This window comes from Lonchura striata, chromosome 2 (assembly GCF_050655825.1).
Source record: "Lonchura striata isolate lonStrDom1 chromosome 2, ASM5065582v1, whole genome shotgun sequence".
Lineage (NCBI taxonomy): Eukaryota > Metazoa > Chordata > Aves > Passeriformes > Estrildidae > Lonchura > Lonchura striata.
The window spans coordinates 19,143,373-19,156,587 of record NC_140704.1 but is presented as its reverse complement, the minus strand read 5'-3'; the positions used below and the strand labels follow the sequence as shown (position 1 = coordinate 19,156,587).

Sequence of the window (13,215 nt, the reverse complement as noted above, 5' to 3'; positions counted from 1 at the left end):
GTCTGCTTCTTTCCAACAGCTGGGTATAATGGAGGAGAATAAAGTTCAGTCTGAATTATGCTGCTTTCATGAATTTTAGGCAGACACCTGATATCTGAGCCTATGCAACATCCATTTTAATTTACCACGCTCTGCACTAAATAAATACATGGATTCTTCCCTACTCCTTTTTTCTCTATTCCCACATGAATGCCTGAAAAAGTGGTTAAGCCACCTCAAACAATCTTCAATTTTTTTCCTCAGCCTTCGTTGTGGGAAGAGGGTTTTTTTTTTTCCTTTTCAGTTCTTCCTTGCCGCAAAAGACCCTCAACATGATTCAGCTTACACAATCTCATTATCTTTAGCCACAAAGTCCACTATTTCATTAATCAGGATAACAAGAAACCAAAACTAAGCCACACAAACAGGAACCAGCCATGTATGTTCAAGCACTACTTTATTATTCCAGTACTTAGGTTAATTTTTCTAAGTAAGGAAATTCTAAAACATTGTTACTTTCAAAGAGAAACTTTATCTGAACACATGATGAACTTCATAATCTTTCACACTTACAGTAGAAGACAGTATCTATTGCCTTCTGGTATACTCATCTGGTTTATATTGTTTGATATTTGCCTTGGCATTGGATCAAGTGCAAAAGCATATATCTAAATACAAAGGCAAATCCATGCTCTGTACGAGTAGTGAAGGAATAAATCAGAGGGCTTTTCTATCTTAAAAGGTGTATCCAAAATTTGCCTTCTAATGAATATCAGGCAGTGAAAATATGTCATTCAAAAATCCAGAGATCAAGACAGTAAGGTGAGCAAAACTGTCTTTTACTCCTTTACCCACATCACAACACCACCAAGCATAAGACTTTAAGCATCCAACTACTGTAGGCTGCCTTCTCCTGGCCAATAAATGCCACAAGCAGTGCACACAGACCAAATGCACAGCATGGCATTGAAATTCTTGTTAAGTGGGAAAGTGCTGGTGCCAAGGGACCTCTCTTCACAACTGGCTTGCCATCTCCCAGCAGCAGTCATTTCATGCCATCATTTTAAATTCTTTTTAGCAATGCATTTCAATCTAGAGATTCCAGTAAGAGACCCTCTTTAGAGTCACTTCAGATCACAATGCTGCCACTGAAGGACGGAGGGGGGACCAGTGAACCCAGTCTTCATGGGGTCCCGTGTACTGATGTGCAGGAGGGTTCCAAAATTAAAGGAGCTCCCCAGCCAAGGTGAGTGTAAATGTTCTGGCTGCAGTAGGGCTGCCTCACAGCTCCAGGCCCTGCTGCCTGCCCTGGCTGCTCAGCTCATTGCCTTTGCTCCCCTCCCCATCACACAGGTCTCTCTGGGCAAAGCGGAGCACAGTAATAACAGAGAACCCCGGCTCTGCCTCCAGAGCACTTCCAGCAGCCATTTAACTGTCCTGTCATAGGGGATTTGCTGCATTGACAGCTACAGAGATATACACTTTCTCTTTTAACAACATCTTTCTGGTTCTTTCTCCTTTTTGAAAGGAAGCGTGGGGTGGGAGAGAGTGAAGAAAGAAGAGCAAGCCCATGGATGAGTCATGGTGAAGGAAAGCACACAGTATTCATCATCCTATTGAACAGGGCGAAGGCAGTTTAAAGAGAGGAAACATGCCTGAGAGGAAGACTTCTGAATAAAAACAAGGAAGAAAAATACCTCATGATTTCTAAACCATCTGAAAGGGGGAGGTCTTAGCAAGGCTATAATATGGTGGAAGAGCAAACAAGTGGGAGTAGAACTGACAGTTGTTAGTGGACACTTATCTACAAACTTCATCATTAACCAAGAGCTTTACTTTAATGAGGGCTTAAAAGGATGGTTACTTGTTTACCATCTTCATTAAAGTCTTAAGTTTGTTTATTTTTTTAGAGATTATATGGTGGGGGTTAATTTAAAAGAAATGCGTGGAGGTTGGTTGCTCTCTAAAGACTGCTTAAGAAAGAGCAGACTGCAGGCTTTTAACACAACAACATCCCTGAAAAACCAAACTGGAATTAAATAAGGCCTGGATAAACAAACTTCTCATCGACCTTGCACAAAACCTATAAAAGTCAGAATTGCAGCTGGACAGAGCAGTGTCTTTTGAAGCTTAGCAGTAACATTCCTAAATCAAATCTGTAGTTCAAAGCTGTTCACACAGGGAGTGTTCAGTTTCAGAAGTGGATGACATCACCCACTGTTCAGATTTACAAAGAACTGCAAAAATTGAATCATGCAACCACTGGGATCCCATGATGAAGCAGACACTTGCAGCTAAAGCATTTCCTCATGACGATATGAAAACATCTTAAAATAAGGAAAAAACCTGTCAGAGCACATATATATTGAAGGAAATGTAGCATAAACAAAGAGCAAAATTTAAAAGTTCCCTGCTAAAAGCACTAGCAGAGTTTAAAGCAAAAAAAGATTGAGAAAATCCTAGGGTCTTTGGGTTGTTACTGAAAATCTCAGAGAAGATGCATTTTGAAGGACATCCTACCTCTAACAGTTTTATCCTTAAAAACAATAAGCGCCAGATTCAGCAACAAATATGAATATCCAAAATTATTTATCTTAAAACCAGTTACTGAACACCATAAGTGGAATACTTAATATCAGCAGTTCTTTGAAAAAGCTAATAATATACATTAAAAACATAAAGAGGGAATGAACAAGAGCTTGTTTTAATTTTAAAAATAGAAAAATATAGCCCAAATTATACAATGCACACTCGGCAAATTGACAAGCTTCATGTTTTCATAAGGGCTAACACAGTTCCTGTTTTAAATTTCATTTAAAATCAACAGAAAAGGGTTACCACATGCTGTGGGTAAATATACTAGTTCTGGGAGCTATTATTTTTGCTGCTGTTGTTGTCAAAAGCTTTGTTAAATAAAAAATTAAAAAGGAAAGAAAGGAGAGAGAGAGAGGAAACAGTGATTTCTGTAGAGCCTTGAGTGCCAGTCAAACATTAACACTATTTTCTTCGCTTTGTTTGCTTTCCTGCTTGCCTTGATTGCTTTCTCCCTTCGTTACACCCACACTGCCTGACCTCTTCTTGCTCCTGTTCTGTATACTCCCTAAATTACCTACCCATATGCACCACATTAAAACATGTTATCATCTTCTCTTCCCATTACATCCATCAGAATTGTCAACTTTGCAAATTTACTGTGAGGGTCAAATAACTAATATTTCTCTGCATGTCACAGCTTATAGATTTAAGCAATTAAGGGAGATTATCAACTATCAACACAAAAAGTTTATGATCTTCCCATTTTCTAGTAACAAATGGAAACTCCAAAAGCCAGAAAGTCTGGAGACAATAAAGAGATCATTAACTTTACTCTTTTTTAAATCTTGTAAGTGTTACAAGCCTGTTTCATGATCCTTGCATGAAGAGGACTGACATGACTGACCCATATTTAGGTCTCTTTCTCTCCTCTAGCACAGGTGCATTCCTCATCGTGCCCCACCACCCTGCTCTTTGGACACAGGGGTCATCTTCATTTTTCTGTGCTCTTGATTTATGATTAGTGTGCCTAAGTGTTATAATGATTCAAATAATATATAAGATCATTAGACAACTCATGGCCACTGCCTTGCCTTCAGAGGACGTGGGGGAATTGCTGAGTGCCTCCCTGCTGCTGAGGGCTGCCCAGGATTTGCCCCCTCACGCTGCTGCAGGCAGTGTCAGGCTGAGGTGCTGCCCCCGTTTCTGAAAGCACACTCCCCATCACACACACTGCAAAGCAGTAGCTTAGACTGAGGAGGGGACAATACAAGAAAGGATCCCAAAACTCAGATCCAGGGCCAGTGACTGCAGAGTTCAGACCACCAAGGTTTAGTAAGAATTTTCTTTACAAATAAACCAAATGAAATATACATTTTGTCAACTTCTCCCTTTCTGTTACACCTTCTGCACTATTTGGACTCTCTAAAGAAGTTAAAATTGCACAGCAAATGCTGCCTTCCACAGAAGGATCTCAACTAGAACTGCTGCCATCCCAGTTCCTGGCAGTGAAGAGGCCCTATTATAAAGCATTTGCAGATGCAGCTTGCATTGTCCAAGATAAAAAGCACATCTAACAAAAACAAGATAAAAAGTGCATTGATGAAGCCTTCCACGTAGCTGGCTCATCAGCCTGCAGGACCCCATGATCCAGCTGATATTTTTCACTTGTGATTGTTGGCCACAATCTCATGGGTACCAGGCTTGGGAAGATGGACAGGGCTATTGGAAAGGGTTATGGTTTGGTCTCATTGGCAAAAACAGACAGCTGCAAACTCACAGGAGTGAGCTGCAGGACAGGAGTGTGTAGGCAACCATTGAGTAGATATAAAGGACATTACACACAAAATTTGGATACGAACCCTCTTAAAAACCATTGAACATGTTTGCTAAATGACAGTCCTATTTCCTGTTAGTGACACTCAGGTCTGAGCAGCATCACACTGGTGCTTGCTAGAAAGTACAGGCTGACTTCCAAGCCTGCACAATGCTAAACACAACATAATCTCTTAGCAAACTTGCCCATCAGCAGAGAAATGAGAACATGATCCACTATAAAATAGAAGACAGAAATCTATTTGAAAAACACAATCCCATTTTGATTCTGAGCACATCACCAACAAAGCAATAAAAATATTTATTTCCTTCTTTTTCTCCTTGTGCTTCAAAGTTTACAATGGTGTGAATGCAGGTATCTATGGATAACAGCAAAAGGAGCTCTACCTCCTGCAGACACTACACTGTTTTTCAGCTTGTCCTCTAGGACATATTATTCTCATTTTATGCTAGTTCTAGGGAAGACATTTAGTATCTGGCCAAAACACACCTATTTTTTACATATCACTGATATCGAGTCTGTCCTAATATATACATTGTTTACACTTGAGAGGTTTTTTGCTTTGGGAAGGCTGACACAGCCTCCAATCAAAGGGCACCATCCTCCTCTTACAGGAGGGCAGTTTCTGGGTTTTCAAAAGCTCCAATGGTAGCTGGACAGGATTACTAGCACGGATTATGCAAGGCACTATTAACTACTTCAAACAAAAAAAAAATGAGGGGAAAAAGGGGGAAAAAAAAAAAAAAGATCAACAGTGAAAAATCTGTTCTCACAATGGCAAGATGATCTGTAGTAGAGTCTTACATGTACATCTCATGAGTAGAAAACTACTAAGAGAAAGAGGGAATATTTGTATTTCAGATTTCTTTTCAGTTAAGGACTTTTTTTTTTTTTTTGAGGTTAATATATAACTGTAGTACATAAAAGGTTCAGTTTCAGGGGAAGGAAGGCGGGTGGTTTACATGTCAGGCCAAATTCAGATCCCATTACTCACATTAGCAAGCAGCTACACAAAAGACCTCAGTTACTTCGGTGGGATTAATCACAGGGTAAGATTCCACTCAAACTGAATGAGGAGCAAAATTTGCCTCTAAATTACATACAGATAGTATTTTAGAAATCCTAGAAAATCTGTATAAATATACACCATCTCCACAAGAGACAAAGTTCATCATATTTTTGCTTCAAAATGTGTATTTGGTTTCCCAAGAATCCAAAATTTACCAGTCATTGCAATACTACATGAAAAGTTTGAGAACATAACCTTCAAGGCCATTAGAGATAAGCATCTAAAAATCTAAGTATTTCTTTGCAGTACTAGGAATGAGGTATTTTGATTAAATCATTGTAAAATGATGGAGAATCTTACTTGGCTTAAAAGCTTTGAAACTCCTTTAGCATGTTCAAAATCGGGTCTTCCAAGCACAGCAGACTCCTTATTCAGTTCTCCCCTTCCTTTTTTGTACTTTGCCTTAAAATAAAAAAAAAAAAAATAAAATTTAAAAAAAAAAAAGCGGGGGGTGGATATGAATCACTAATAAATTGTTCAGGTTTGTTTTATCAAGAGAAATGTAAGCATTAAAGCTAGTAGAAAAAGTCTAATGTAATGGTCTGCATTGACACTACTGTTCTAATCAGCTCTGAGTAAAGCCCTTCTCAGGGTTCAGCTCCTTAACAATATAATATTTATTAATTGTAAAACACAATGTGCAGCATTCACAAAATTCAATTTTAACCAAATGCACAGCTTAAGCCAGAGAAATATTGTCCTCCCGATCAAGGCAGAATGAGTCACAGTGGCTCAGCATTTCTTATTACAGTTAACCCAAGATGATTTGCAGCAGCTGAAAGTAGTCTTGAAATAAAACTAGTCTGAGGGGCAACTTTTTTGAACTGTAAGGTCAAATTCCACTCTCAGTTTTACCACTGCAGTCTCGCTGGATGTCAGTGAGACTGCACTGGTGTCACAGAGCTGAATTAGTCCCGCAAGGTTAGTTACCTGATCTCTCCAGCTGAACTGCCTCCCATGCAAACTGCTGCAATTTTTCCCCACGATGCATCAGAAAAAAATACAGATGAATCAACAATAGGTGCTTTGCAATACCACAAACTAAATCACCCATTGCCTGAAACAGGCTTATTTCATTACTCAAGCACTGTGAATCAGCAAGAACATGTCATAAGAATAGACTGGAAGAAATAAAAGTCCCAAAGCACTCTAATTCTAAGAGCACTTGAACAGCAATTAGCAAATTTGCACGCTGAGCATAGCACTTAGTAGAAGTTCTTGGTTTTCGTAAAATCTTGAATATTGAAAGGTGAGTTTCAATCTCTTAAATCTGTCTCTCCAAATGTGTCTAGTCAGTCTTATATTTAATTAATTACTTAAAAACTTGACTCAAGGCTTTAAGTATATATATTGTTTGGCTTGTCTACAATAAAATACTGAACTGAATCACACACTGCTGCTTCTTAAACTGCTCCTTCATCTGTCCATTAGCCGAGGTCACAGTGGAAGGGCAAAGAATTTGAGAGGGGAGTTCAGGGAGGAGCACCCCTGTGAAAGAAGCAGCATCTGCACAGCTCTTGGAAGGACAGCAGGGAATTCCGTTTTCCTGTCTCTGCTGGCTGAAGAGGTAGGGGTATCCTGGGATGCCAGCTTCTCTCATACCAAGGTAAAAAAAAAGGCTTGGGATGTCTTCTGAAGTGCAGAATAGTATACAAGCACATGACTTAACTTGAGAATGGTTATCACGAATAAAGCTGAAACAAAACCAACTTTAGCAATTTTCATGTTGTCCTTACATCAATTACCAATATTTTCAAAGATCCTACTGTCAACATCTAAAAAGGAGAAACCCATAGCTTTCTAATCTGCCAGGCAAGACTGGTTTGTTTTGGCAGTGTTTGGATTTCTTTTAATCAAATCTTCCTATCAGATTTGGAGGTGCAGGTTTTCTGTCCAAGACATTTGAGAATTCCAGTAGCATTCTAAAAAAATCTGATCAAAACTGGAATAAAAAAATTACATGTCTAAAAAATTAGAAAGACAGTAAAAGGAGAACATACATCACTTATTATCTTTGTTATCTCAGTTGCCTTCTTTATGTCTGGTCTGTTCAGCACTTCAGTGTATCTATGAGTATCTTGCACATCCTTCTTATAGGATACCTGACAAAGAAAACATAGTTTTGTTTAAAATAAACAATAAAGTTTGAAGTTTATAAATAAGCTTTGAATGACTTGTCAAATCAGACATAAAACTAAATAGAACTCCATCTAATTTATTCCAACAGAGTCCTGCTTGACAGGGATTGTAAGGTAAGACCCACATACAAGGTAACATGATAAGGAAGAAATTCAGAAGCATAAAATACAATTTGAAAAAGAAAAATGGTTTTACTTATAAGCATAGTGGAAAATTAAAGCATGGCAAAGACACAAATATTAAGTTTTGCCATAAAATTTCAGAGGACTTTTAAGAGTATAGGTTTTTCCTATGTTGTACCAATTTTAATATAAACTAGCTCCTGCTCTGATACTGAGTACTGCAGCTTAGCAGATTGCAGCAACACTGAAGAGAAATTGTAATTCTATCATAGTGAGTTTCTTTCTCAGTACTAGACAGACATGTAGCTTGTATGTAATTCAATGATACAACTCCACCTCAGCATCCCCACAACGCCACTTATTTGCTCCTTTGCACAATCATGGGAACAAGCAGGCTGAGTGTTCCAGCATGTTGAGCAAAAGCCACTACCATAATGAATGGGCTCAGAAACCTTTGGCCAGAAGGCTCAACCACAGACAGGAGAGTCCAAACATTCTCCATTAAGCAAAGTAATCACAGGAGCAGTATAGACCTCAGGAACATTATAGAGCTCCATAAGTTATCCTGCTTTTCCCTCTTCAAGGTTTGTCAACTTTTTCCTGCTCTAGCACATGTGTCAATCTAAGCCGATTTCCAAGGGCTGTCTTACTGAATTATTCTTAATGACATTCTGTCCCCGGTATTCAAAAGTGACTGACAAATTAAAGTTTCAGGCAGAAGCTGGAGAACGTAAAATAAAGTTTAGAGGAAAGAGAAAGTAAAGTAACATTTTGTCCTTTACTGGGAAATCTTTTAGATTTTCTTCTGTTGCTTCACAAAGTTAATCAACCACTCAAGATAGTATTTCACCAGCAAGAAAGTTCTCAGCTTGAAGTTTCTTATTATAACCTCTGCTCCGATTTCCAGTGTAAAGCTTCACTCTGAGTACAATGCAACAAACTCAAACTGCAGCAGTCAGTGACAAAAATACTTCATAAAAATTATATTGCAAAAAGAAACTGAAAAAAAAATTTCTTTTTGGCAAATATTTTACATGCAACAGGAAAGTAATTTTGTGTCCATATGGCTTCAGCTAAGCAGACAAGCTAAACAGGCTTCACTGTTGGCTGCCTGCCCACAAATAGATCTTATAATTTTTAATCTGCCATGACACACAAGTGTAATCACTAATAAAAGAAACAAATAAATAGGTTCGATGCATTCAGCCCAAATTATCACATACATACAAAACAAAAGTTGATTCTTACAGCTTATGTAAATCATTGGAACTTTTGTTTTAGTTATGTTTAGATCTTCTCTAATTTTTAAGAAACTAGAGGTAGAGAGAAGCATTTGCAATTCAGGACTGTACATGAATTTAGCTAATTATATGCTGTTCATCCTAATGACCACATGAGGTGAGGTGAAAACCACAAAGGCAGCAGAAACAGGTTTCTGAATAGCACCCTATGATCCATGTAAATTGCAAATTAAGGGCCAGCATATGTGCTCAAAATAGAAATTAGGAATGTAGTGAATTTAACATCAGAGAATCAAGAACAGTGGTGATAAAGTTGAGGAAATGTGGTCACTTATTGCTCCCAAATGACATGATCATATAGTACATGAAATAATGGATTGTGGTTAATTTCGGGGAAAGGAAGGGGGGGAGAAATAAGACAGTGACAGTCCTTTATATTTCACCATTTCCAATTATATTAGATGCAAGGCCAATTGCTATATCTTTCCCTGAGTGAATTATTATTCTTCCTGCACCTAAACCAGTATACCTATTACTTATGTCTGAGGGAAAGTCATCTAGCATTTTACAAATGTCTGCAATATATATTTGCTCCATTCTGCAGCTTGTCATACTCCAGTGAGAATAAAAATGTTATGCAGCAGAACAGTAGTTTGTCAGAGGTAGGCCAAAGAAAGAAAAAATATGTTTCCCATTTCCTGAATAACCTCAATCCCTGGATGCTGACCCTCTCCCATTGGGACACTCTGCTGGCCTCTATTACACAGCTGCTATTCTGTTCCATCTAGTGATTTTTTTTTTTTTTAATAGTGCTATGTTAGAACAGTAAAACCAGAGCTATTCTGAGAGAGCAGGGGAACAGATGTTGACAGGGCAAAGCAACCAGCTTGGTGTGTGCACCCATGGGCATCAGAAGATGGAAAGCGAAGAAGCCCATGAGAGGGGAAAAGCAACAGAAGAAAGGAAACAGCAGAAGCACCCAGAGAAGGAGCCATCTTTTGTCCTGAGCTGGTTCAGCCAAGAGGCTCACACCCTGACTGGAATTTCCAGACATTATACAATGGCCTCACTCAATCTTCTCTTCAAAGGGTCGCTCAGGCTCTACCTAAAAAAACTATCAACAAAGGCTCAAGAATTGCTCCACTTCATGAGGACCACAGGTCTACAAAAAATTTGTTCCAGCTGACTTTTGCAAAGGAAAAGTAACTGAGATAACAATTTTAGAGCAGCAGTGAAAGACCTAGATGGAGAGTTATGGCCAACCAGTGGGAAATGCAAGCAAACAAGAAGGAGCAACTAAAAGGGAAAAAAAATGTACCATCTTGAGTTCTGAAGCTGAAAACAGTAAATTACAGATACCAACTACATTTAAAGTGGGTTTCTACCAACTTGAAATTACAATAAAAAGTGGTTACGTTGTTGAATATTATTGTGAAGCAATAATTGGAACAAAATAATTTCTCATCTTTAATCCCAAATGCGATTACATACTCTGAATTGCAACTGGTTTTTGCAAAGTATGGAGCATATGCTCATAATTAGTAGACTGATTTTAACAGGGCCAAACCTTGAGCTCTTATAAAATGCATAAGGTCCACTGAGGATAAATATGATGAACTAGTTACTCCAGCAGGGTCTGGAAGATGCTTCACTTTACAGGAATAGTGGAATGCACTTCAGTGTCATAAAGTAAACAGATTTCTAACAATGCTGCAAAACATCTCAGACTGTCAATCAACAAACAGAAGCTTCTACATGGTGAGCCAAGCAAACCTGGGTTTAAGAGATTCAGACCTTTCTTGAAATCTTCTATCCTCTCATTTATTCCAACACCAAAACTATTCCAAACAATACATAATAAATTACTCAAATATGCACAAGCAGCTATGAACACATTTTGCCCTCTTAAGGATTTAGCAAGAAGTCAGGCACACCTGTCTTCATAAGAATTTGTCTCTCACTCTTTGCCCCTGATTAGTATTTTCTAAGAGCTGTTAAGTCCACTAAGTAATGGCCTCTCAGCTGTGTCTCTGCCCTCTTTCCTCTCATCTACACTTCGGGGTCCATCAACACTAAGAAAATGACTAGCTGGTGACAATCATCATTGGCAACACCTTTTCTAATTCCTGCTCAAATGATGTTGAAAACTGTTTTCCGGCTTGTGTAAAAGAGACAAACACATTTCTGGCCCACTACAGATTGATGCAGTCATCCTTTCCAGTAACAGGCCTTAAAATTGATTGGTCCCAATTACACCAGGAGTAAACATCATTTTCAGCACCAGTTGGAAGTGGTCCAGGGGGACCTACTGTTGACAACCACTGTCAGCAGAAAGTTAGTCAGAAAGGTGATTTTCCTAATACAGATACTGAACAGAGAGACAGAAGAAGCCTGAATTTACTGTGATCTACATCAAAACAAACAATAACATTTGGGTATGCTACTGATGGCATTTAAGCACATCCAGTTTAAGATCTGCTGATTTGGTCTTATCAGAAATAATGTACTTTTTCTGTGTGTGTGGATTGTGACTGCACTGTATCCTGAAAATCAAAAATAACTTACTCCTAATACAATATAGACATCTTAAAAATTCAAATTTAGATGGGTGAGTGAAACATATAAATTATCGTTGACCTCATGTGGAGTGGAAAGTGTATCTATATACATCAGAAGTTTGTCCAGCTGTCAACTAACATTTCTAAAAAAGCACTCTTTGTAGGTAAGTATAAAAGATACCCGCCTTTAAAATCAGATGTGCAAACTGCCTTTTAAAGGTCCATATATGAATGCGCTGTGGTTTTCTTATTTGTAAAATCAGAAGACCACATCCTTACTTCATACCATGTAATGTTGTGAGGAGAATCAGTCATTTTAACAAAGCAGAACATTTAAACTGCTGTAAAAATATTTGTTTTGCTATTCAAAAGGCCCAGTGATGCACCAGGTCATGGAAGAGACAAAAGTGTGATGCACAGCTTTGAGTATCTTCATCAAATGCTACATGCAGCTTCCACATAGATACAACTAGCAAACAGTTTCTTTACTTTAGAAATTTAGTTGTCATGTCACTTCACCATTCAACTACATTCTGCTATTCATATGATACTCAAATATACACATAAAGCAAAAATGTGACATGACATTGTTTTAAGACCATCACTTAGTTTTGGTCTCACGTTTGGCAACTTCCAGATGAGATATCTGATCAGCTAAGCAGAGACAAAGTATATATTTGCTCTCTACTTTGCTCTTCTGAAAATGACTTTGTGTGCCATAGTCACATCATTAACATTCACTTCACAAAACACAAAACACAATTTATACAGAAAAGTACTCTGGTTTGGATAAACATGCTTTCCTTCAAGCATTATTTAAATTCTTATTAAAGTATATTTCCTGTCATTAGAAAAGTTACTTGTGTTCATTTGAGAGCAATTTTCTTCAGTCTAAGTATAAAAAAGAGAAAAATTATTATATTAGACATCATCACATTGTTCAGGAGTTTTTACAGTATTTCCCTGTTACCTAGTTTCTGCCCAAACATACTAATGATGCCCATTAACATGCCCAGAATGTTAATGATATTCAAAGTGGTGTGAAGGCCTACAGCACACGACAGTTTCAAAATGTCGGCGCAAATGTATGGTGAGCTGAATACAGTTTTCATTTTTAAAGGAAATTACACATTTCACAGAGTTGAGTATAAATGTCAGCTTTATTTTAAGGCTGAGTAAATAGTCTGAAACACATCCTAATCCTCTTAGATTCAGACCCTCCATGTCCAGGTTGAATTGAGTTGGCAGAGCATTGTAGGTAAACATGCATTCTGCTCCCACAGGTAAACTGTGCTGAACAGTTGATAAAAGAGCTTTGTCCTTCTACCTGCCAAGTAGTTTCCCTTCTTTTCCCCTGCACTTTCAAAGCTGTGATTACACAGATACCCTGAAATAGTTTGGAAAGACAAACGCTCCATATTTGGGATGCTCGCTGTTCCACATTCTGACTCCAAGATGAAAACTCACATGGTTCTTAATTAAGCCTGCACATACAAAAGAAGAAATCCACAGATATTCACCATGATGCCCAAATATTACCCACAAGAGATGTGTGCTTCTGCTGAATAACCAGACCTACATCACTTGGTCCTTTATGGGTGATAGTTATTTACCCATTTCACTGCAGTTAATCATGAGCAACCAGAAAGAATCCATTCTTAAACACATTGAACTAACTGGTTAGAGTTTCGTGTTGCATTTGGATGACTTATTTGATTTTTTGAAGTTTGCTCAGGCT

General features: G+C 38.1%; 1 protein-coding gene across 24 annotated transcripts in view; it reads right to left on the bottom strand.

The window, feature by feature from the left end:
• Positions 1-13,215, bottom strand: part of LOC110470607 (nebulette) — a 135,223-nt gene that overhangs the window by 59,834 nt on the left and 62,174 nt on the right. For all 24 annotated transcript variants that reach the window (XM_085565704.1, XM_085565669.1, XM_085565691.1 and 21 more), the window contains 2 exons: positions 7,418-7,519; positions 5,718-5,819 (listed from right to left, as the gene is read on the bottom strand). In XM_085565704.1, the coding sequence (XP_085421830.1) occupies positions 5,718-5,819; positions 7,418-7,519 (204 nt within the window). The remainder of the gene's footprint in view (positions 1-5,717; positions 5,820-7,417; positions 7,520-13,215) is intronic.